This window comes from Orcinus orca, chromosome 1, assembly GCF_937001465.1.
Source record: "Orcinus orca chromosome 1, mOrcOrc1.1, whole genome shotgun sequence".
Taxonomy (NCBI): Eukaryota; Metazoa; Chordata; class Mammalia; order Artiodactyla; family Delphinidae; genus Orcinus; species Orcinus orca.
In genome coordinates, this window is record NC_064559.1 from 192534887 (window position 1) to 192557661 (window position 22775).

Sequence of the window (22775 nt, forward strand, 5' to 3'; positions counted from 1 at the left end):
TTGGGTGTAGAGCCCCTAGGTCTCTTTTCCCTGACCTTTTTCTTCCTCTTTCCAATTAGAAGCATCTCAATAGACAAGAGATTATGGGTTCTTTTTCTGGCTCAGGGGAAATGGGGCCTCTAGCTTCAAAGGTAGCTCTCAGATGTCTTGAGAGCAGATGCCTGATCCTGGAAAGGTTTTGGATCTCATCTTAATCTGAGTGTATGAGAGGAAGAGCAGCGGACCATGTGCCATTGACCTTTGACTCCCTGACCCGGGTAGGAAGATAGTCTCCTTTTTCTCCTCTCCTGCCTTCGTCTATTTCCCTCTGGTACTTTGGTTCGGGACTTTCCCTCCATCGGTTCCTAGGTTATTCTCTGCTGGCCCTTGAACTCCCCCCTCCCTTGTGAGAGGCACATACTTCCTGGTAACCTCTCACCTACTCCCATGTAAAATGAGTGTGCTGCTGTTGCTTCCCAGGGGTCAGCCTGGAGGATTGTCCTGGGTGACACACCAATGCCACCCCATTCAGCATGAGGGCTAATCCCTCGCTCCTGGGACTCCTCCAGGCCTGGGCTCAGGGCCAGATTTAAATCTTTTGATATCTCAAGCATTGGGAATATTGTAGTACCCCTCAGACGTAATTCAAAATACAGTTGGCTGTTTGAAATGACATAAGCCTTACATGTATGCTAAACATAAAATCGCTTCTTTCTGGATTTTCTGAATACAAAATTCAGGTATATGAATTGAAGGTGAAGTTTCCCTGTTTTGGTGCTTTGCCGGTGCCCCAAACACCTGCTGAATGTGTCTGTTGGGACATCTAGCCATGCGTGGGCTTCTTGCTCTGAGCTGCTGCTCTCTTTCCTTCCTTACAGGGGAGCTTCTTTCGACTCTTCTACCCCTGCCAAGAGGCAGAAGAGACCACAGAGCAGCCCCTGTGGATTCCCCGCTATGAGTACTGCACTGGCCTGGCTGATTACCTGAAGTTTAATAAGCGCTGGGGAGGTTTGCTGTTCAACATGGTTGTGGGTAAGATTCTCTCCCAGCTGCTTGATTATGTTCCTAGGAGATCCCAAGGCAGACACAGTATATTACAGTTTGCTTTGCCCAGCCCTTTTGTAATGGGGCATCCATTAGCCAGTGTGGTATGGAGAGGTGGAGAGAATTATGTACATAAGAGCTTTGGTTATAGAATTAGACTGTCTTGGATTCGAATCCAGACTTTATCATTTACTGTGGGGCTTGGGCAAGTTACTTAAATTGTGTCTGAATATCTGATGCTTTTGCGGGGTTATAGTGTAGGACGTATGTAAAACATGTACTCTAGTGCAGTGCTTGGGATATAGAATGTGTTCCATGGATGGTGGCTATTACTCATTTATCCAGCACGTATTAATTTCACTCTGTGCCAGCTATAGTGTAGATCAAAGAAACATTCTTAACTGCCAAGGAGCATACTGTCTCCTGCAGTTGCCTCTCTAGCTCCTCCCTCTTCTGGGTCAGATGACATTGAATCATCCCCTTTCCCCAAAGGTCCCACTGTTAGGAACTCTACCCACTGCCTTGGCATCTCAGGGACTTAGTCTGTAAGTTGTTCAGTACCTCCCCTTTGGATTTATCTGCCCATTTTCTGTTGTGTTTATGCTTGCTAGGGGAGAAAAGGGGAAAGAATAGGTGATTGATTGTCCTGGGCTGCTCGGGCAAAAGGTGGTTCTCCTGAGAGGAGGGCCACATGTCCTCATCACACCTGTGCCCAGGCTGCCCTTCGCATTCAGCCGGAGATTCTATAGCCCTTGTCTCTGCTAGGATCTTGTCGCCTGCCTGTTAGCTGGAATGGCCCCTTTAAGACAAAGGACTCTGGATACCCCTTGATCATCTTCTCCCATGGCCTGGGAGCCTTCAGGTAAGAGCTGCTCTGCCCCAGACCTTGTCATATTCCTTGCCTGGTTGCAGCTGCTGAGTCTCAGCTTATTCTCAAAGGGCAGGGAAACGCGTGTTTCCATTTGTCAGTTTTCTTATCTACCATGTGCTTCATCCCAAGGCACTGGGTCCACCTTCTCTAGAAGGCCTTCCCCCAGGCCCCTTTCACCCGGTGGAGCCTTTTATATCCTTGGCTTCTCATGTTCCAGCATTTATATAAATACTTGCTTTTAGCTTTCTTCCTCTATAACAGCCTAGAAGTACTAGAAGGGGCTTGAGCTTTGTGGTCAGAGAGTCATTTATTCCTACACTGAGGGCACCTCAGCCTGGGGCACTGGCATAGTGACGAGGAAGACAGACTCGTTCCCGCTCCCGTGGAGCTTGCAGCCTCAGCTGTAAATCTCAGCCATACCACTGCACTCTGTGAGCTCGGGGCTGTGGTAGAACTCTCTGAGCCTACATTTCCTCATCTGTCAAATGGAATGCTGCTCCCACAGTGTGGGTTATGAGGACTCAGACAGGCACCTAATAGGTGCACACGCCTGCCAGTTTTCCTCTCTGTCTCTCTACGTGGAGGATCGTGGGGTGATGAACTGTAAGATCTCTTTCTCCAGATTTCGGGAAACACTGATCCAAGTTTTACAAGTCAGTATCCATTCAGAATTCTCCCCATGAATTCTGGTTTTTACACCTTGGTGTGTTATATACATAGCTTAATAACTGTGGTATATGCGTTCTTATTTAAGCTTGTGAATATTCTCTCTGTATGTTCATTCATCAACGTATGAGTCTAGTTTATGTCCCAGAGTGTTACACAAAGGCATCTATTTTTGCCTTTTCACACCTCCCACCCCCACCCAAACCATTGTCCACACTGTAGCCAGGCAGATCTATTTTAAAACCAGATATGATCTTGTCATTCCAGCACCTAGAACAGTGCCTGGCATATTGTAGATGCGCGATAAATATTTGTTGAATGAATGAATGAATGTCACTTCCCTATCTAGATCTTTTTTTTTTTTAAAAAAAATAAATTTATTTATTTTTGGCTGCATTGGGTCTTCGTTGCTGCGCGCGGGCTTTCTCTAGTTGTGGTGCGCGGGGGCTACTCTTCACTGCGGTGCGCGGGCTTCTCGTTGCAGTGGCTTCTCTTGTTGCACAGCACGGGCTCTAGGCACACGGGCTTCAGTAGTTGTGGCACGCAGGCTCAATAGTTGTGGCTCGCAGGCTCTAGAGCACAGGCTCTGTAGTTGTGGCGCACGGGCTTAGTTGCTCCGCGGCATGTGGGATCTTCCCGGACCAGGGCTTGAACCCGTGTCCCCTGCATTGGCAGGCAGATTCTTAACCACTTCTGCCACCAGGGAAGTCCGCTATCTAGATTTTTTTGTTTGTTTGTTTTGCGATACGCGGACCTCTCACTGTTCTGGCCTCTCCCGTTGTGGAGCACAGGCTCCGGACGTGCAGGCTCAGCAGCCATGGCTCACGGGCCCAGCCGCTCTGCAGCATGTGGGATCTTCCTGGACCGGGGCATGAACCAGTGTCCCCTGCATCGGAAGGTGGACTCTCAACCACTGCGTCACCAGGGAAGACCCTATCTAGATCTTTTTAATGGCCCTTTGAACTTAATTCAGCTGTTGTCATTGGCTTACCTGAATGCAGGTCCAGGACAAAGCTTCCAGCCTTGTTGCTTGCTACTTGCCCTACTCCAGCTCTCCAGACAAACAGCCCTAAAGGCACTATGTTACTTTCTGCCTCAGGGATTTCATTTGTGCTGTGCTTTGTGGCTGTTCCCTTTGCCTGGAATACTTGCTGTTCTCCTCTCTTCCTCTTCCTCCTTTTCATCTTTTGCCTGGCTAATTCCAAATTACCTTCAGGGTCTTAGTTTGGGTGTCACTTTCTTAGGGACACCTATCCTGACCCCTATATTATATTAGGTTAAGTTTTCCCGTGGTGTGCTTTCATAAGTACCTCTCAATACTTAACATACTTGTAATGAATTAATTACTTATGTGATTATTCTTTAATGTTTGTCTTTTTAACTAGATTGTAAGCTCCACAAAGGCAGAGACAATGTCTGTCTTCTATCTTTCCCAGTGCCTAGGGCATTACCTGGAAAATAGTAGTTTCCCAATGAATATTTATGTTTTGCTAGGTTCCGTACATTCAGCAGGTATCTGTTGAGCACCTGCTCTGTGCCAGCTCCTTGGCATGAAAAGAAGGTGGGACATATAAAGATAAACAAATCAAGGAATTTGCATCCACTAGAGGAGACTGAATATGGATTCACATAACTGTAGCACATGGCAGGAAGTGGAGAGCAGGTGTGGAGATGAGGCTAGAAAGGCAGCAAGATGGTTTTCTTTTTTTTATTAATTAATTTTTATTTTTGGCTGCGTTGGGTCTTCATGGCTGCACGTGGGCTTTTTCTAATTGCGGCGAGCGGGCTTCTCATTGCGGTGGCTTCTCTTGTTGCGGAGCACGGGCTCTAGGTGCATGGGCTTCAGTAGTTGTGGCACATGGGCTCAGCAGTTGTGGCTTGCAGGCTCTAGAGCGCAGGCTCAGTAGTTGTGGCACACGGACTTAGTTGCTCCGCGGCATGTGGGATCTTCCCAGACCAGGGCTTGAACCCATGACCCCTGCCTTGGCAGGCAGATTCTTAACGACTGCACCACCAGGGAAGTCCAAGAAGTTTTCTTATTCAGTAAATTTAGTACCTGCTATGTGCTATGCTGGGGTTGGGTATGCAGGAGTGAACAAAATAGAGACCCTGCTTTCAGATTGTAGTCTAGTGGGGAAAAGAAGCTAAGAAATATTATTTCCTAAGCTGACAGGTATTTTATAGAGAGAGCAGGTGAACACATGACTTTAGAGTGGTCTTTTTGGACTAAGAGTCTGTATTGAGGCCTCAGATCTCAATAAACTGGGGTGAATCAGTTATAAATACTCTTCATTAACCATAGGGAAATTCCAAGAAAAGGGGCAGGGAGGTAAAGGGACATGGTTTCCTCTTGTTGCATCTGCGGTTAATTCAGGATCTGAAATCCTTCCCATGAGTCACAGACCTCTGGCTTCCCATCCCAGGGAGGAGTATATATATTTAAACACTACCTAGCCATTTTAATGTGCCTCTGTCTCCTTCGGTTCCCACACAGTCCTGTGAGGTACGTGGGGAGGGGGATGCATATTTTACAGATGAGCAAATAGGCTCTGAAAGGCAGACTTGTCCAAAGTTACAGTTTAAACTGGGAAGGGATCAGAAATCTCTGGCTCTCAAGTCCAGTTCTTTGCCTCCCTGAGAGAAGTGAGAAGGTGAAAAGAAACTTAAGACACTGACTTTCCGCATCAGTTAGGATCTGAGTAAGTTGTATTTCACAGAAAAACCCCAAGCAATAGTGACCTAAATAACATAAAATTTATTTTTTGCTCAGATAAAAAGAAAGCTAGAGGTAGACAGAGCTGATATGATAGTTCTACAAAGCTGTCAGAAAACTAGACGTGTAGCTTCTATTTCTAAGGGTATCTCATGACCCAGGCTGCTTTAGGTCTAACCATTACATCCGCAGTCTATGCAATAGGAAGGGAGAACTCTCCTGAAAGTTCTATATAACACAACTGCTTACATCCCATTGACTAGAGCTGCTCTGTCCATTATTGGTAGCTTCTAACCACATGTGCATATTGAACATTTGAAATATGGCTGGTCCAAACTGAGATGTGCTATAAGTATAAAACACACATTGGATTGCAAAGACTTCATATGAAAAAAAAAAGAGAATGTAATAAAATATTTCATTAATTTAAAAATTTTGATTATATGTTCAAATGATGATGTTTTGGCTATATTGGGTTAAATAATATATATTATTAAAATTAATTCTACCTCTTTCTTTTTACTTTTTAAAATATATCTACTAGAAAGTTTTAAATTACTTAGGAGGATAGCATTATATTTCTATTGCTGGGCTAGAACTTAATCACACAGACAAACCTGGCTGCAGAGAGGCTGGGAAATGTCATATTTTTTTACATGACAATGTCTTCAGCTGAAAATTAGATTCTATTATTAAGAAGGAAGGGAAAAATAGGTGTTTGGAGTAGGCAATTAGCAGTGTCTGCCCATATTTTTTCTGGAAAGTTGGAGGACAGACCAAAAAAACCCACATGTTAAATCTCAGATGCATATTTGCATATTAAAGAAATAGCCAGAGTCCCTGTCCTCAAGGAACTTACCAACTAAGTTGGGAGACATACAATATATAGACAATAAGAATGCAATTGTTTGAAGTAGCCAAACTATTGGGGTTGGGGGTGGAGGAGATGTGTCAGTGTATGGGGTTGAAAAACATGGTGGATTGACTTGCACATGCTCCCTGGAGGAGGACACTGGAGCCTTGGTGAGAGCAGGGGTATGCTGGCTGGAAAAAGCTTCTGGGCCAGGGCTGCTGCAAATGAAACTTCCTCCATTCCATTTTTTGAGATGGCTACTAGCAGAGCATGGTTGGACTAGGGGCTAAGGGTAGGCCATTCTTTTGATCACTTCTCTCGGTTCCTTCCTGGATCTGTAGGACACTGTATTCAGCCTTCTGCATGGAGCTGGCCTCCCATGGCTTTGTGGTTGCTGTACCAGAGCACAGGTGAGGGATGACAGTCACAATGAACCATCATGGGTTGGGTGCCTGCAGTGGGCTAGGGTATAGGCTAGTTCCCTATAGATATATTATTTCTAGTCCTCACAACACTATGCAAGGTAGGGGTTATATTCATTTTAAAGGTGAGGAAACCAAGGTTCAAAGATGTTGAATAACTTGCTGAAAGTGACGTAGCTGAATTGGGGTTCAAACCCAGGTCAGTCTCCAAAATCCACATTTTTTTCTACTCCTATGTGTGCCCCCGATCTTTTTCCCTATTAGCTAAAGGATAAACTAGAATGTCTTGGCTGAAAAGGAGGATTTGGTAAAGGGGAGAAATAAGTCCAAGTGTCTTCTGGTTTCTCTCTGGTGGCACATGTATTGCAGGGATGGGTCAGCTGCAGCAACCTGTTTCTGCAAGCAGCCCCCAGAGGCGAACCAGCCCAACAGCGAGTCACTGGAGGAGGAATGGATCCCCCACCGTCAAACTGAGGAAGGGGAGAAGGAATTCCATGTTCGGAATTGCCAGGTAGGCTTATGCCAGTGGGGAGGGAGAGTAACTAAGCCTGTCCTCCCTATAAAACACTCACTAAGAAGACTTTGAACTAACCTCTCTTGAAATCTTAGTCATAGTGGTTCTGAGCTTGTCACATCAGAGAAATGAGGTATTAATCAAGACTCTTACAATCGCAAGTGACAGAAACCCAACTTAAGCTTGTTAGGCAAAAAGGAGAATTGGTTGGCTTATATAAGCAGACAAGGGAAGGGCAAGACTGCTAGTCCCAAATGCCATTGGGACTTGTTTTTCACTCTTATCTCTGTCCCTCTGCTGGTTGGTCTCATCTGCTAACTGGCTTACCTTATGAGGTTGCACATGTTTGCCCTCACCATCTGAGGGAATAGGGCTGTTTTGGGGTTGTCCCCAACTTCTACCCCAAGGTGCAAGATGAAAAATCCTGGATAGAGACTCCGAGGCTGGGGAGAAGTACCAAAATACAAAGTTCCTATCCGAAATACATTGCTAAATTTTTTTGGGGAGGGGCAATCCTCAAAAGTCAGGGTTAACGGGAGAAGTAAGGGCAGGTGAGTGCTAGGCAGACAAAAACAATAGACATGTGCTATAAGTGGGCAAGTGGAATCCAGTACTGGGTTGATGATAGGAACACTTTTGTGTCCTTTTGTTGTCAGAGTGCTTTCATCTGGCACACTGTATACCCATATTATAGCCCTGTGTACCACGGGTAGGTAGGTAGAGTCTGAACAGCAGGGCTGACTTCGTTGTGCTCTTAGGTGGTGCTTACATGTGTGGCGGTGAGGGAGCTAAGCCTTTCTCAGGGTGTGGGGACCACAGTGCTGGATGAGATGTGCGTGGGCACATCATCTCTGCGTTCTTCCTCGGCCCTGTAGGGGAGCGAGACCCCCGCTGGATGGTTGTGCGGTATTCCAGCTCCCACTGGCACTGTCTATTGCAGGTGCATCAGAGGGTAAGCGAGTGCCTGAGGGTATTAACTGTCCTGCAAGAGGCCGCTGCTGGGCAGACTGTCCTCAACACCGTGCCTGGCGGGTTGGATCTGATGACCTTGAAGGTATGGCAGCAGTTGGTATGACCTGGAGCACATTTTATTCATCAAGACTTTCTTGCTTGCAAATAACAGAAGCCTAACTCACTAGCTTAAACCAAAAGAGAATTTATTGGCCCAACTAAGTAGGAAGACCAAAAGCAGATTGGCTTCAGGCCAGTATGGCTAGATCCAGGGTCTCAAACATTGTCATCAAAGTTCTGGCACTCTCTCCCTTCTCCTGGCTCAACTCCACTCTGTGTATATGGGCTTCATTCTCACCAGACTCTCTCCATTAGGCAAGAAAGGTGGTTGCTGGCATATTCCAAGCCTGCATCTCAACGCAGCTCCAGACCTCAAAGGAAAAGAAACTCTGGTAGCTTTCAGCAATCTGGAAAGGCCATGGCCTGCTTGGGTCACATGCCCCTTCTGGGCCAGTCACTGTGCCAGAGGAATAGGGTATTCTGGTTGGCCTGCCTACATTATACACCCACTTCCGGGTCAGGGGAACTTGAGCACCAGGACTGACGGCCCCATGGGGCCACATGGGTGAGGGAGTGATGGTTTGTTCCGCAAAGGAAGAGCTATGGCGCCGCATACAACGTGTGTTGTCTACTGCAGGCTCATTCCTGCCTTTAAAGGAATCCCAAGAATCCCCCAGGAGGAGAGAAACTGTCCCCCACATGGAATTTGGTGCCTATGAAGGCACATTTTCCTCCCCTATCCAGTCCTTTCCTCTGTAATTTCAAAAGTAGCTCAGGCTTTATTTAGAGGACCAAGAAATCACACAAAAGCATGAAGGAAAAAGAAACGGAATTTTTCGATATTTTGATGTTTGTCCTTCCAGTTCTTTTAAGATGCATTTTTTAAAAAACAATAATGTTGGGCTTCCCTGGTGGCGCAGTGGTTGAGAGTCCGCCTGCCGATGCAGGGGACATGGGTTCGTGCCCCGGTCCAGGAAGATCCCACATGCCGCGGAGCGGCTGGGCCCGTGAGCCATGGCCGCTGAGCTTGTGCGTCTGGAGCCTGTGCTCTGCGACGGGAGAGGCCACAACAGTGAGAGGCCCGCATACCGCAAAAAAACCAAAAAAACAATAATGTTACTATTTAATACAAGCTGTTTTGTGGCCCTATTCTTCATTTAGCAAAACAGTATGAATGTCACATGTCTTCTTATTCCAGTTAATATTTTTCTATGGCATGATTTTTTTTTTTAGGAGTTTATTAATTATTTAATTAATTTTTGCCGTGTTGGGTCTTCGTTTCTGTGCAAGGGCTTTCTCTAGTTGTGGCAAGTGGGAGCCACTCTTCATTGTGGTGTGCGGGCCTCTCACTATCGCGGCCTCTCTTGTTGTGGAGCACAGGCTCCAGACGCGCAGGCTCAGTAGTTGTGGCTCATGGGCCTAGTTGCTCTGCGGCATGTGGGATCCTCCCAGACCAGGGCTCGAACCCGTGTCCCCTGCATTAGCAGGCAGATTCTCAACCACTGTGCCACCAGGGAAGCCCCTATGGCATGATTTTTAATAGCCATGTAATATTCCATTGTATGAGTGAGAATGGTATATACATATATATATAAATACATAATAATTACTCCTTTATGAGGACTTCCTATGATAAGAGCTCTTTTCACAAACATATGCATTGTTATCTCTTTACATAGAAAGAAACCAAGGATCTAAGAGGGTAAGTATCTGCCCAAGGTTACACAGCTAAGCAAGTGGTAGAGTCAAACTTTAATTTGGGGCTTTTTGCCTATGCGATGTGCCCCAAAGCCTCTTTAGAAAATATCTTTTAAAGGCTCTGGAAAAGTCTTCCAGGAAGAAGCATCAGCCTGAATGGCCAAGAGGTAAGGCAGGACCTGAAATCTAGAGAGCTTTGCCTGCTATATGGTGTATGTCATCAGTCCCCACCAGATAAACAGGGCCAGGCACCACAGTTCAGGCCTGTGGGCCTGTGGGCCTGAGACAGACATCGGGGGATGGCGGGCTATGTGTAGTTGGATTAGTTAAGAGGCAGCCTTTTGGAGAAACACAGAATGAAAACAGCTAAGTGAATTTTCATCTATCAGATTGAGCAAGATCCAAAAATTGATTACTCACCCTGTCGGCAAAGCTGTGGGGAAGTAGCCTCTGCTCCGTTGCCAGTGTGAGTGCAGATTGCCCCATGCAGGGCAGTTTGGCAATAGCTCTCAACAGCACGAATGCACTTAGTGTTTGACCCGGCAATGTCCAATTCTGGGAATTTATTTTACACATCCCTGCACACATGTAACATGATGTATGTACAAGGTTATTCATCCCAGTGTTGTTTGTAATAACGAAAGATTGATAGTATCCTAAATGTTCACCCATAAGTGACCACAGCTGGTTTAATAGATTATGGAACAATGGATGTATTATTTTGGATAATACTAATTGCTATAATACGTAAGCCCCAAATCTCAGTGGCTTAACAAAGAGAAATTTATTTCTCTCCCACATGATCCAGGCTCCCTTCTTCTAATCGCTCCACCCTCTTCCACCTGTGAAACCCAACTTCACCATGTACGTTAAGCCAGGAGTGGGAAAGAGCATGGAGGTTTGCATGGAAGAGTTTTTATAGACCATGCCTGTAAATGGAGATAATCACTTTCATATTCTATCACAAGACCACTATCGCTCACATCAAGTCACAAGGCCACATCTAACTGTTGGGAAATAGAGTCTAGCTGTGTGTCCAGGAAGAAGAACAGTTTTGGTGATCACTAGCTGTCTGTACCATGGTGAAATCAAATGTAGCTGTAAAAAAGAATAAGGAAGCTCTTTATGTACTAATATTATTATGTAAAAAAAGTAAGTTACAATATCACTTGTGTAAAAGGGGGGAAAGTATATATTTATGTTTACCTGTGTAGGCATAAGTAAGCTCTGCAAAGACGCAAGCAACTTACCTGTCTGGGTAGGGAGTGGGCAACTGTGTGGACAGGGAATAGGGTAGGTAGGAGACTTCTCTATATACTCCTGATTTTAGAGTTATGTAGATATATTAACTTATTAAAAAAGCTGAAGAAACCTTGACCAATCCAAAGGTACTGAGCAAAGAGGGGAGAATTTAGATACAAAAACTTGGGATAGAAGTTGGGAAGAGCAAAGGACAACATGGGTTCAGGGCAGAGGCTGGGCAGCAAATCCTGGAGAGATTTTTTTGAGCCCCTTAGGAGGCAGCTGCAGTGGTTTTTTATATAACCATGTCCTGAAGGCTTCTGGGGACAACCAGAAATAGATGCTTGCAGAGCACGTTAGAGCGAGCAGGCTCACTTTGCTAGATAAAAGTCAGGACAGATGTCAGAGGAAGTAGAACCTGAATTGGTTTTGGTACAAGCAGTCCTTGCTTCAGAGCAAAGTGGAGGGGCAGTAGGAGCACCCCCATTCTGTACTTGACTTGGAGCACGTGTCATCCATCCCGCTGGTTGGATTGGTTATAAGGCAAGGATCTAAATAAAGTGAATTCTTATTCTTTTTTTTTTTTGGCCGCACCATGCGGCTTGCGGGATTTTAGTTTCCTGACCAGGAATCAAGCCCTGGCCACCACAGTGAAAGCACTGAGTCCTGATCACTGAACCTCCAGGGAATTCCTGAGAGTTCTTATTCTTAACGTGCTCTTATACTGATAGGTCATATAATTTCTGTTTATTCATAGATATTTGAATATCTACCTCATCCAGATATTATAGGTGGCAAGATTATTAAAATAAAGATGAGAAATGTGGTTTTCAGAATTCGTGCCTACAGAAGGCTGTTCAGTCCAGGGATGGCCTGACCCGTTGGTCTCCAGTGGGCAAGAGACACTTAATACCGTGGTTTTGGAGGTCTCTCCCACTGTATCGTGTTTCTGCATCATTGTCTCACTGTTTCTTCCTCTTGCCCTTGAAGAGTTCCTAAAAATGCACCCCTGTGTTTCTGACCTTTCTCAGGGCAGCATTGACGTGAGCCGCGTGGCTGTAATGGGACATTCATTTGGAGGGGCCACAGCTATTCTGGCTTTGGCCAAGGAGACCCGATTTCGGTGAGTTTCCCAGTGATGCTGCTGTTAGCTCCACACACCATACATTCATTCAGCATGTATTTTGTGCTAGGTACTGTTTTGGGAGGTGGGGATTCAGTGGTGAAGAAGAAAGCAAGGTCTCTGATTTCATGGAATTATATTGCTGTGGGAGGAGACTAGCAAACAAGTAATCAAATCCCTGGCACCCAACTGCAACAAAGAAAGTAAAATAGGCTAATAAGCTGGGGTATGTGGACGCTTCCTGGAGAAAGTGACATAAGCTAGACTCAAAGGCAAAGAAGCCAACCACATAAAGGTCTAGGAGAAGATCATTCTAGGCAGAGGGAACAGCTAAAGGCCCTGAGGTGGAAAGAAGCTTGCTGTTTCAGTGTGGGAGGACCATAGTGAGCGAGGGGGAAGCGATTCAAGGTGTAATCAGGGAGATAAAGAGGGGCCCGGTCATGGGGCCTTCTGGCCAGAGTAAGGAAGTTAGATTTTATTCTGAGTATGACAGGAAACCACTGAAAGATTTTAAGTATAGAAAAATCTTATTTACATTTAAAAACCACTATGTGAAGAGTGGGTTGTAGCAGGATAAGACTGGAAACAAGGAGGCTAAGTAGGAGGCTATTTCAGAGTGAAGGTGAGAGATGAGGGACTTGCTTTAGGATGGAGGTAGTGGGATGGAGAGAAGTGAAGGGAGTCAGGATGGGTTTTAGAATTTTCAGGACTTAGGTGAAGGAAAGAGAGGAATCAAGGTTTTTCATCTGTGTGCCCATCATTTGAGTGGAAGATGATTGTTCTTTATTGAGATGGAGGAGACTGGAGGAGCATTGGGGGTGGGGGATAGTAGGATGCTAATCTTAGGGCCTTAGTTTTGCCCTTGGTGACAGAGATTTCTGCTGGACAAACTGGCCATGACTTTGAGTTGTGGCAACAAGGAGGCTTTCCCTGACGTTCCTGCCACGTATGCTCTGGGCTTACTTAGCAGCTTGTGCAATCAGGACACTAAATTGTATTTTGCTACCTTGTGTGGTTCTATCTCCACTGCTATTCTGGGAGCTCCAGGAGAGCAACAACTGTGTCATTTATCTCTAGATCCACAGCACAAGGCTAAGCACATAGTAGGTACTTGATGAGGTGAATGAATGAACTAGTAAATGAATGAAGTGCCATTCTGTGTGACTCAGGTCAGCTGCCTGAGAGTAGATCCAAGAGGAGGAGGAGGTCTGATCCTTGTTTTCAGAGAGTTTAAAAATCTAGAAGGATTTTTGGTGACAGGTAAAAGTGATCTCTATCCAAGATCCTAACTGAAGGGTATGGGCCCTGGTTCCCCTTCCTGGCTTTCTGAGCTTTTTACCCCGCCGAAGGGAGAACTACCCTAATTGTTCTTGCTTGAGTTTCTACGTGGCAGTTCCACATGTCTGGTCCTGTTGCAGGTGTGCTGTGGCTCTGGATGCTTGGATGTTTCCTCTGGAACGTGACTTTTACCCCACGGCCCGAGGCCCTATATTTTTCATCAATGCTGAGAAATTCCAGACAATGGAGAGTGTCAACTTGATGAAGAAGATTTGTGCCCAGCATGATCAATCCAGGATCATAACTGTCCTGTGAGTAAACTCCAAGATCATGATCCCCAGTGGCCTCTCCATTTTCTGCTCAGCTGTGCCTCCCGTAATTTCCTCTAAATTATCCAGAAGTTCTACCCATTGATAGAATACATAAATACCTCCTGAATTTCAAAATCTTAATTCCTTTGGAATTTCATATCTGTCCTTCTTTAACACTTAGCTCTACCTGCAGTGATTTATTCACTAGCTTATATGACTTTATGACAGGGTGTTATGGGATTATGTGTTAGAGAGGAAGAGGTGTGGGTCTAGGTGGACTCCAGGAATCTCTAATCTCATTTGGGAATTTTACTGAGTCTTTTGAAGAGTATGGATATAGTAGACCTTTGACACTCACAAGATGGATTTTTAGAGACCTTCATGAATACCTAAATTCAGGTATCTTCCATGAACCATCTATTCTCTGCCTGAGAGAAACCATATTCTCTTCATTTCCATCATCAACACTGTCAGATGGTTTGATTTTAGGAGGCATTTTTCACAGAGAGAAGATTTTGAGTGACTTTAAGAAATGAACTTTAGGGCTTCCCTGGTGGTGCAGTGGTTAAGAATCCACCTGCCAATGCAGGGGACACGGGTTCAAGCCCTGGTCCAGGAAGATCCCACATGCCGCGGAGCGACTAAGCCTGTGTACCACACCTACTGAGCCTGCACCTAGAGCCTGTGGGCCACAACTACTGAGCCCATGTGCCACAACTACTGAAGCCCACACGCCTAGAGCCCGTGCTCCACAACAAAAGAAGCCACCGCAATGAGAAGCCTGCACACTGCAACAAAGACTAGCCCCTGTTCGCCACAACCAGAGAAAAGCCCACATGCAGCAACGAAGACCCAACACAGCCAAAAATAAAATAAATAAAATAAAATAAATAAATTTATTTAAAAAAAGAATGAACTTTACATAGGAAGTGGCTTAGAGCTACAGGTGCAGGACTAAAGTCTCACTGACAAGTCTCTGACTTGGTCCTGCCCTGTACTTGAGCCAAATAGCCCACATGATTCAAGGATCCCAGGTCCTATTTCAGCGAAATGACAAGTAACTACATGTCATGGCCCTATGGACTCATTCAGGTGGTTGAAATGCCAGATCCAAAGCCTGGACCGCTAGGGGTCTGCTCAGTAGGCCATGGCTTCTTCCCTTGCCCATCTTGGCCCAGGCTGTCTTCCTTGGGGCCAGCCCCTCTCCTTTCATTTTGATTTCATGGCAGCAGAGGACTGCTTGACAGTTGCCCTAAGCCATTCAGATCCAGGATAACTGTGACCTCTGGAGGGGAGGGAGAGCATTTGGGAAGGGGTACACAAAAGCTGCGGATTTAGCTCTGTTTTTTTTATTTTAATAAATTTATTTTATTTATTTATTTTTGGCTGCATTGGGTCTTTGTTGCTGCACACAGGCTTTCTCTAGTTGTGGAGAGTGGGGACTATTCTTCGCTGCAGTGCACGTGCTTCACGTTGCGGTGGCTTCTCTTGTTGTGGAGTACAGGCTCTAGGCATGCGGACTTCAGTAGTTGTGGCACGTGGGCTCAGTAGTTATGGCTCACAGGCTCATGGGCTTAGTTGCTCCGTGGCATGTGGGATCTTCCCAGACCAGGGATCGAACCCATGTCCCCTGCATTGGCAGGTGGATTCTTTTTTTTTTTTTTTTTTTTTTGCGGTACACGGGCCTCTCACTGTTGTGGCCTCTCTCGTTGCGGAGCACAGGCTCCGGACGCGCAGGCTCACCGGCCATGGCTCACGAGCCCAGCCGCTCCGCGGCATGTGGGATCTTCCCAAACCGGCACACGAACCTGTATCCCCTGCATCGGCAGGCGGACTCTCAACCACTGCGCCACCAGGGAAGCCCTGGCAGGTGGATTCTTAACCACTGCGCCACCAGGGAAGTCCCTGGATTTAACTCATGACGATATATTATTTCTTAAACTGAGTGCTGGATACTCAAGTATCCATTATATTTTTCTTTATACTTTCTCATGTACCTTAGATAATCCCTTTTAAAGTCAGTTTTTCTGCATGGTATCAAATAGAGTTTAACATTTAAATCTTCCTTCCCTTATTGAATTGACTAGTAAATTTAGTTATGAGTAATTTAGCTAGAAATGAACCTAGTGAGAATTTCACCTTCAAACTAAGTGCATTTGATGTCAAAGGACTTAAATTCTGATCCAGAAACACTCTTTTACAAGCACTTGCCCTAACTTTTCTGATTACTTAAAGGCAAGTTATTTCTTTTTCCTGTTTACTTTGTGTACAGTTCTGAGCTAAAGATGGAGCTGATAAGTTTTGTGAATGTTCAGAAGTCACTGGGTAAAAACCATGGGGTGACAGTTTATAATAACGTGGGAATGGCAGGTGCTGCAGACCTCGCCTCAATGCCCCATCCGCTGTCCAGCTGACTCCGCCTTTTCCCTGCATAGTCCGGCCTTATGGTCTAGGAGTTGAAGCAGCTTTGAAGCCAGGTATACCTCCTTTCAAATCCTAGCTCCATCTCTTACTAGCTGTGTGAACTTGGGCAGATCATTTCTCTCCTCTGGTCTGTCAGAGGAAAATACTTCCCTTGCAAGATTGTTGTGAAAATTAAGTGAGATAATGCATGTAAAGCACCTTGCACATTGTAGGTGCTTAAATATTTATGTGCCCTAGCCTCCAGAGCCCTACCAGATACTTGTTTTTCTTTTCTTTTAGTGGTTCTGTTCATTGGAGTCAAACTGACTTTGCTTTTATGGCTGGTAACTGGATTGCTAAATTCTTCTCCACTCAAACCCATGGGAGCTTGGACCCCTATAAATGTCAGGAGACTGTGGTGCAGGCCATGTTGGCCTTCCTGCAGAAGCACCTTGGTAAGGAGAGAACTGGGGCTCGTGGGGCAGCTGGTGGGGGGGGTCTCTTAGATTTCCCTGCACAGTGGTCTATACTGACATGTCTTGGATCAGTGAGATTTATGGCAAAATGTGAATGAAGGAGAGAGTTACATAGAATTCTAGAAAGAACACATAGCTGAAAGTTTGGAGATCCTGATTCTGTCTCTACCACCTGAATGACCTTGGCCTAGTCATTTAACTTTTCTGAGCCTTGGTTTCCTCATTGTAAATGGAACATTCACCTCTCTCTACTCCACTACCTCTGTTCTAACTCATTAGCACTCACCTTATCTGTGTTGTGGAGGAGGTTATGACGATAGAAGATGGGCTAAATTGTGGAAGTGCTATTTAAAAAAAGAAAAAGCATAGAAGGATGATGACTAATGTCATAAAGTACAGGCCAGCAAATGGCCAGACCTGTAGAGGTCTTTGGTCCAGCCTCCCACCCAGAGAAGACATCCTCTCATATCTTCCCTGCTGTGAGGTCACGCAGCATGGAGAGTGCGCTGCTCTGAGGGTCAGCCCTCTCCGTCACAGGAAACTTCGGTAGTTTTAAGAATTGATATTCTAGTTAGGCTTTTTTTGGTTACAGGGACTAGAGATCCACTAATTTACCTCAAGAAGGAAGGAGAGTTTGTTTATGAGAGTACACCTGGCCAGGCAGGGAAGGGAAAAGTTAACAGGAACCGAGGTAGCTTGTAGGACTGACTCCTCTCTGTCTCTCTCTTGGGCTCAGTCTCTCTGTCTCTTCCTCTCCTGACATCTCGTTTCTCTTTGCTCCGGTCTGCATTTTTCCTCTTTCTGCTCTGTACTTTTACTCTTGCTGAGATCATCTGCATATTCACTGTTTCTGCTTCCTTATCACTTCGGTTGGCTTGAACCCCTTGCGGCTTGTCCTCTCCCCTCGTGGCATCCTCTCGTCTTCCGCTCCCTCTGTTCACCGCCATACTTCTGGGATTTCTTAGACCAGATTGCCAAGAGAAACAACTGGGTGGTACCAGCTCATCTTTACGGGCCAAAACACATTGTAGGCCACTGCCCAACACGGGCCCAGAGCTCTCTTGATCAGAGGTCCCTTTCTGATCCAGTCAGAATGGAGTAGGCTACCATTATCTGTGCAAGGCTGATCCCTCAGCAGGTGCTGGGCGGTAAGGCAGCTTCCTTCAGAAGGGAAGTTAGGTTTGACCTAACTCTAACCTAAGACCAAGATCTGAGTCTTTGTAACTCCTCCCCACTTGCCCTGGGTATGCCCTCAAGAGCTACCCCGAGAAGCCTCAGACCCCTGTACATGGCAGCTCTTTAGATATTTGAAGTCACCTATGGTGTCCTCTCTGAGTTTTCTGTTCATTAAGCTAAATGTGCCTGGTACCTCTACCTGTTCCCTGTGCAGTTTCCCATGGGGCCATTTATTTCCCCCTTTGGATGTGCTGTTTGTTGGTGTGCCTTTTAACATGTGCTGCCCTGACTTGAACACGACATGCCAGATGTGGTGTGGCCAGTGCCTGGTACAGCAGGACTGTCACCTCTGAGCTCTGGACCCTAGACTTCTCGTTGGATGGCCTGAGTGTATTAACCTTTCCACCAAGTGCCGAACAAATCTGATTTGGATTGACTTTGCTTTTAAAATGTATCTGTCCTATTTCGAATGTATTGACTTTTTGAACCTAAATTTACATTTTAATATTTATGCCTGTTCATTTCATCTTGCTCATCATGAGCCATTGTGCCAGCATGGGTTTAGAGCCTTTAGGGTTAATAGAGACCTTAGAACATCATTCTTTTTTTTTTTTTTTTTTTTTTTTTTGCGGTACGAGGGCCTCTCACTGTTGTGGCCTCTCCCGTTGCGGAGCACAGGCTCCGGACGTGCAGGCTCAGCGGCCATGGCTCACGGGCCCAGCCGCTCCGCAGCATGTGGGATCTTCCCGGACCGGGGCACGAACCCATGTCCCCTGCATCGGCAGGCGGACTCTCAAACACTGCGCCACCAGGGAAGCCCTAGAGCATCATTCTTATCACTTGGTAGGAGAGGAATGGATCCATGTCTCAAGACTTTAACGGGGCCTGATTACACGGTGCTCAGCCCACTTTCCCCGTTTCCTCTTGGGCATCATATCATTAGGGACGAGCTAAAGATGACAGGGGAGCCCACCATGGCATGATTGCTCTCCCTTGAGTAGCAATGTCCATTGAGCTAAGATACTCACTATTGGAAACCAGCAGAAGATTAGGAGAGTCTTAGATTGTAGCAAGATTGTTGAGGACGTGCTTTATGCCAGGCCTTCTGCTAAGTACTTTGGTTACGTTAGCATGTATAATCCTGCAGATGGCCCTTCCTGATGGGTGCTTTTATTATTAACTCCATTCTACAGACGAGGATACTAAAGCTTAGAAAATTTAAGTAATTCATCCAAGGTTATCTGGTTAGTAAGTGGCAAACCCGAATGCCCCCTAGGCTGTCTGATTCGAAAGCCCAGGTGCTTCATTGCTGCACTGTTCTGGCAGTGGCTCTGCTGACCCAGGGATGCACTGAGTCTTCGGGAGACACAGAGGACAGGCCCTAACTCAGACGGAAGGGAAAGGACAGCTAGGAAAGGAGGCTCCCTAGACAAAACGATGCTTGTCTTTAATGTTAGAGATGAGTAACGCTCACTAGGCAGGGAGGGGCCAAGGGTCTTCTAGACAGAGGCACAAAGACTGGTGTGGGCTTGGTCAGTTTTGAGAAGCTGTGTTTAGTGTATCTGGAGTTCAGGATAGTGAATTGTTGGAAGATAAAGGTAGAGAAGTGGGCAGAAACCAGATCTAGAAGCCCATGTATTTGCTGAAATAAGTTTGAATTTTTAAAAAAATTATTTAATTTATTTTTTATTTATTTTTGGCTGCATTGGGTCTTCGTTGTTGCGTGCGGGCTTCCTCTAGTTGTGACGAGCGGGAGCTACTCTTCGTTGCGGTGCACGTGCTTCCCATTGCCGTGGCTTCTCTTGTTGGGCTCGTGGGCTCTAGGTGCACGGGCTTCAGTAGTTGTGGCTCGCGGGCTCTAGAGTGCAGGCTCAGTAGTTGTGGTGCACAGGCTTAGTTGCTCCATGGCATGTGGGATCTTCCTGGACCAGGGATCGAACCCATGTCCCCTACATTGGCAGGCGGATTCTTAACCACTGCACCACCAGGGAAGTCCCATAAGTTTGAATTGGGCTGTGAGTGTCCTTGGTGGGTTCTAAGCAAGGGATTGTCATGATTAGACTTGTGTTTGTAGTCTGGGTGCATCATGGAGGATGCGTGAAATGGCTCAGGTTGAGAGCTGCCCAGCAAAGAGCCCAGCTAGGAGGCTCTTGCAGTATCCAAGTGATTAAGAGATAAGACAGTGAAAAAAGGCAAAGGCTCTCAGCTTGGGGTAATTAGTTTTGCAAAGAGAGAAAAGCTTTTTGGTGGCCATTTCCCACAGTACATTGTCACGTGGGAAACTAAGATAGGTTGTAGGTGGCTCAGGTGAACTTCTCACCACTTCTAAAAAATACCTCTGAGAGCACATGTTCCGCTGACACAGGGATTGTGTTACCTTCTGTTAAGAAGATTGGTGTTTCTTTCATATGAACTACATGCAGCTCCTGTCTCCAGCTACTCATCCTCCCTCCCACTCTGCTGGAAGACCATTTCACACTTTCTTCTTTCTCTTCAAAGCTCTAACACCTTCCCCCCCATCCCGTCTCTCAGCTGCTTAACTTTGTCTCCCACTTCACTAAGAAAATGGAGGCAGTCAGTACCTCCTCAAAATCCCAACGCTGCATCTACCTACCTTCTTCTTGCACATACTCAGCTTTCCGTCTGGCTCCTAGAGGTTCCTACTCAAGTTGTCTAACTGGGCCAACCCCTCCACCTGCACGGTGGATGTCACCCTCTTTGATCTGCTCAGGATGATTGTGTCAGCAATTTTTTCCTCTTTACCTTAGATCATCAATTTTTCGCCTCTGCTTGTTTATTTCATGCTGAAATTTCTCTTGAAAAGAATCTGTCTTGACCCACACTTTGCCCCCCAGTTACCACTCTGTTTCCCTGTTCCTCATGAAAGCAAACTCCTCACAAGAATGTCTTCACTTTCTCTGATACTTCTCTTCCCGTTCTCTTTTTTTAAAATAAATTTTGGCTTGGAGACTTTTTTTTTTAAGAAGATGTTTGGGGTAGGAGTTTATTAATTAATTAATTTATTTTTGCTGTGTTGGGTCTTTGTTTCTGCACGAGGGCTTTCTCTAGTTGTGGCAAGCTGTGGCCACTCTTGATCGTGGTGCGCGGGCCTCTCACTGTCGCGGCCTCTCTTGTTGCGGAGCACAGGCTCCAGACGCGCAGGCTCAGTGGTTGTGGCTTACGGGCCTAATTGCTCCGCGGCATGTGGAATCTTCCCAGACTAGGGCTCAAACCTGTGTCCCCTGCATTAGCAGGCAGATTCCCAACCACTGCACCACCAGGGAAGCCCCCCATTCTCTCTTGAACCTACTCCTGTCAGCCTTTTGCATTCCCAGTCCTCCATGAAAACTGCCTTTGTCAAGGTCACCGGTGACCTTCACAGCACTAAATCCAGCGGTCACTTCTCATTCCTCACCTCACTGGAAACTCAGCAGCTGCTGACAGAGTTGGTGACGCCCTCCTCTGTGAAGCCCTGTCTTTACTTCCAAGACGTCCCCCTGCGATTTCCTCCCCTCTCAGTGTCTGCTCCTCCTCCATCTGCTTTGCTGCTTCCAGGACTCAGGGCTTGGACCGCTTCTCTACCTGTATCTCCTCATGTCATCTAGTCTCATGGCTTTAAATGCCATGTCTGTGCTGACAACTCTCCAGTTTATGTCTCCAGTTTGATCTCGCCCATGAACATCAGATTTATATAACCCACTACTCAACATCTCGACTTCTTAGGGACGTCACACACAAGAACAGCTTTCAACTGCAGTCTTTCCCTCCTCAGTTAATAGTGACTCCATCCTTCTAGTTACTCAAACCAAAGTCCCCATTCTTTTCTCTTACACCTCCCATCTAATCCCTCAGAGAATCCTATTGGCTCTACCTTCAAAATACAAATGGAAAGTAATCACTTGGGACTTCCCTGGTGGCGCAGTGGTTAAGAATCTGCCTGTCAATGCAGGGGACACGGGTTTGAGCCCCGGTCCGGGAAGATCCCACATGCTGCAGAGCAACTAAGCCTGCACGCCACAACTACTGAGCCTGTGATCTAGAGCCTGTGAGCCACAACTACTGAGCCTGTGCTCTAGCGCCCGCGAGCCACAACTACTGAGCCCACGTGCCACAACTACTGAAGCCTGCGTGCCTAGAGCCCGTGCTCCGCAACAAGAGAAGCCACCGCAATGAGAAGCCCGTGCACCACAATGAAGAGTAGCCCCCACTCGCCACAGCTAGAGAAAGCCCACGCGCAGCAATGAAGACCCAATGCAGCCAAAAATAAATAAATGAATAAATAAATTTATTTAAAAAAAAGAAAGTAATCACTGGTCACCACCCCAATTACCATCCTGTCCAACTCTTCTCTCACTTAAATCACTCTAAGAGTTTCCTAACTGATCTCCCTACCGCCATCCTACACAGTCCTTTCTCAATGAAGCAGCCAGAGTGATCATTTCAGAAAGGAAGCCAGATCTTGTCACTCCGCTGTTCAGGATCCTCCAGTGGCTCCCATTTCTCTGAGAGACAAAGCCAACACCCAGCGTCCCTCCTGCGGCTGCTCCCCGGGCCTACTTCACTGTCGCTGCACAAGCCTCCACACCCCAGGCACACTCCCGCTTCACACCTTTGCACTGCTGTTCCTGCTGCCTCAAATGTTCTTCCCGTGTAGTCTCATGGCTCACTCCCACCTCCCCATTTTTGCTCAAATCTCACCTTCCTAGTGAGACTCATGTTGACAATCCTCTTTAAAATATTGTACTGGGACTTCCCTGGTGGTGCAGTGGTTAAGAATCTGCCTGCCAATGAAAGGGACACAGGTTCGAGCCCTGGTCCGGGAAGATCCCACATGCCGCGGAGCAACTAAACCCATGTGCCACAACTACTGAGCCTGTGCTCTAGAGCCCGCGAGCCACAACTACTGAGCCCGCGTGCCGCAACTACTGAAGCCCACACACCTAGAGCCCATGCTCTGCAACAAGAGAAGCCACTGCAATGAGAAGCCCACGCACC

General features: G+C 46.4%; 1 protein-coding gene across 13 annotated transcripts in view; it reads left to right on the plus strand.

Annotated features, from left to right (window-relative positions):
* LOC101281308 (zinc transporter 2) overlaps positions 1–22775 on the plus strand; it is an 81277-nt gene that overhangs the window by 44559 nt on the left and 13943 nt on the right. For 7 of the 13 annotated variants that reach the window (XR_007474395.1, XM_049703664.1, XM_033422519.2 and 4 more), the window contains 8 exons: positions 858–1011; positions 1789–1885; positions 6468–6536; positions 6918–7059; positions 8003–8116; positions 12045–12136; positions 13555–13725; positions 16429–16583. Coding sequence is in view for 11 of the 13 variants with exons in the window: in XM_049703664.1 (XP_049559621.1) it covers positions 858–1011; positions 1789–1885; positions 6468–6536; positions 6918–7059; positions 8003–8116; positions 12045–12136; positions 13555–13725; positions 16429–16583 (994 nt within the window). In the remaining 2 variants the exon portion in view is untranslated. Of the gene's footprint in view, positions 1–857; positions 1012–1788; positions 1886–6467; positions 6537–6917; positions 7060–8002; positions 8117–9752; positions 9776–12044; positions 12137–13554; positions 13726–16428; positions 16584–21632; positions 22058–22775 lie in introns of those variants that run through there. The other 6 variants (XM_049703676.1, XM_049703682.1, XR_004481674.2 and 3 more) reach the window with 6 other exon arrangements.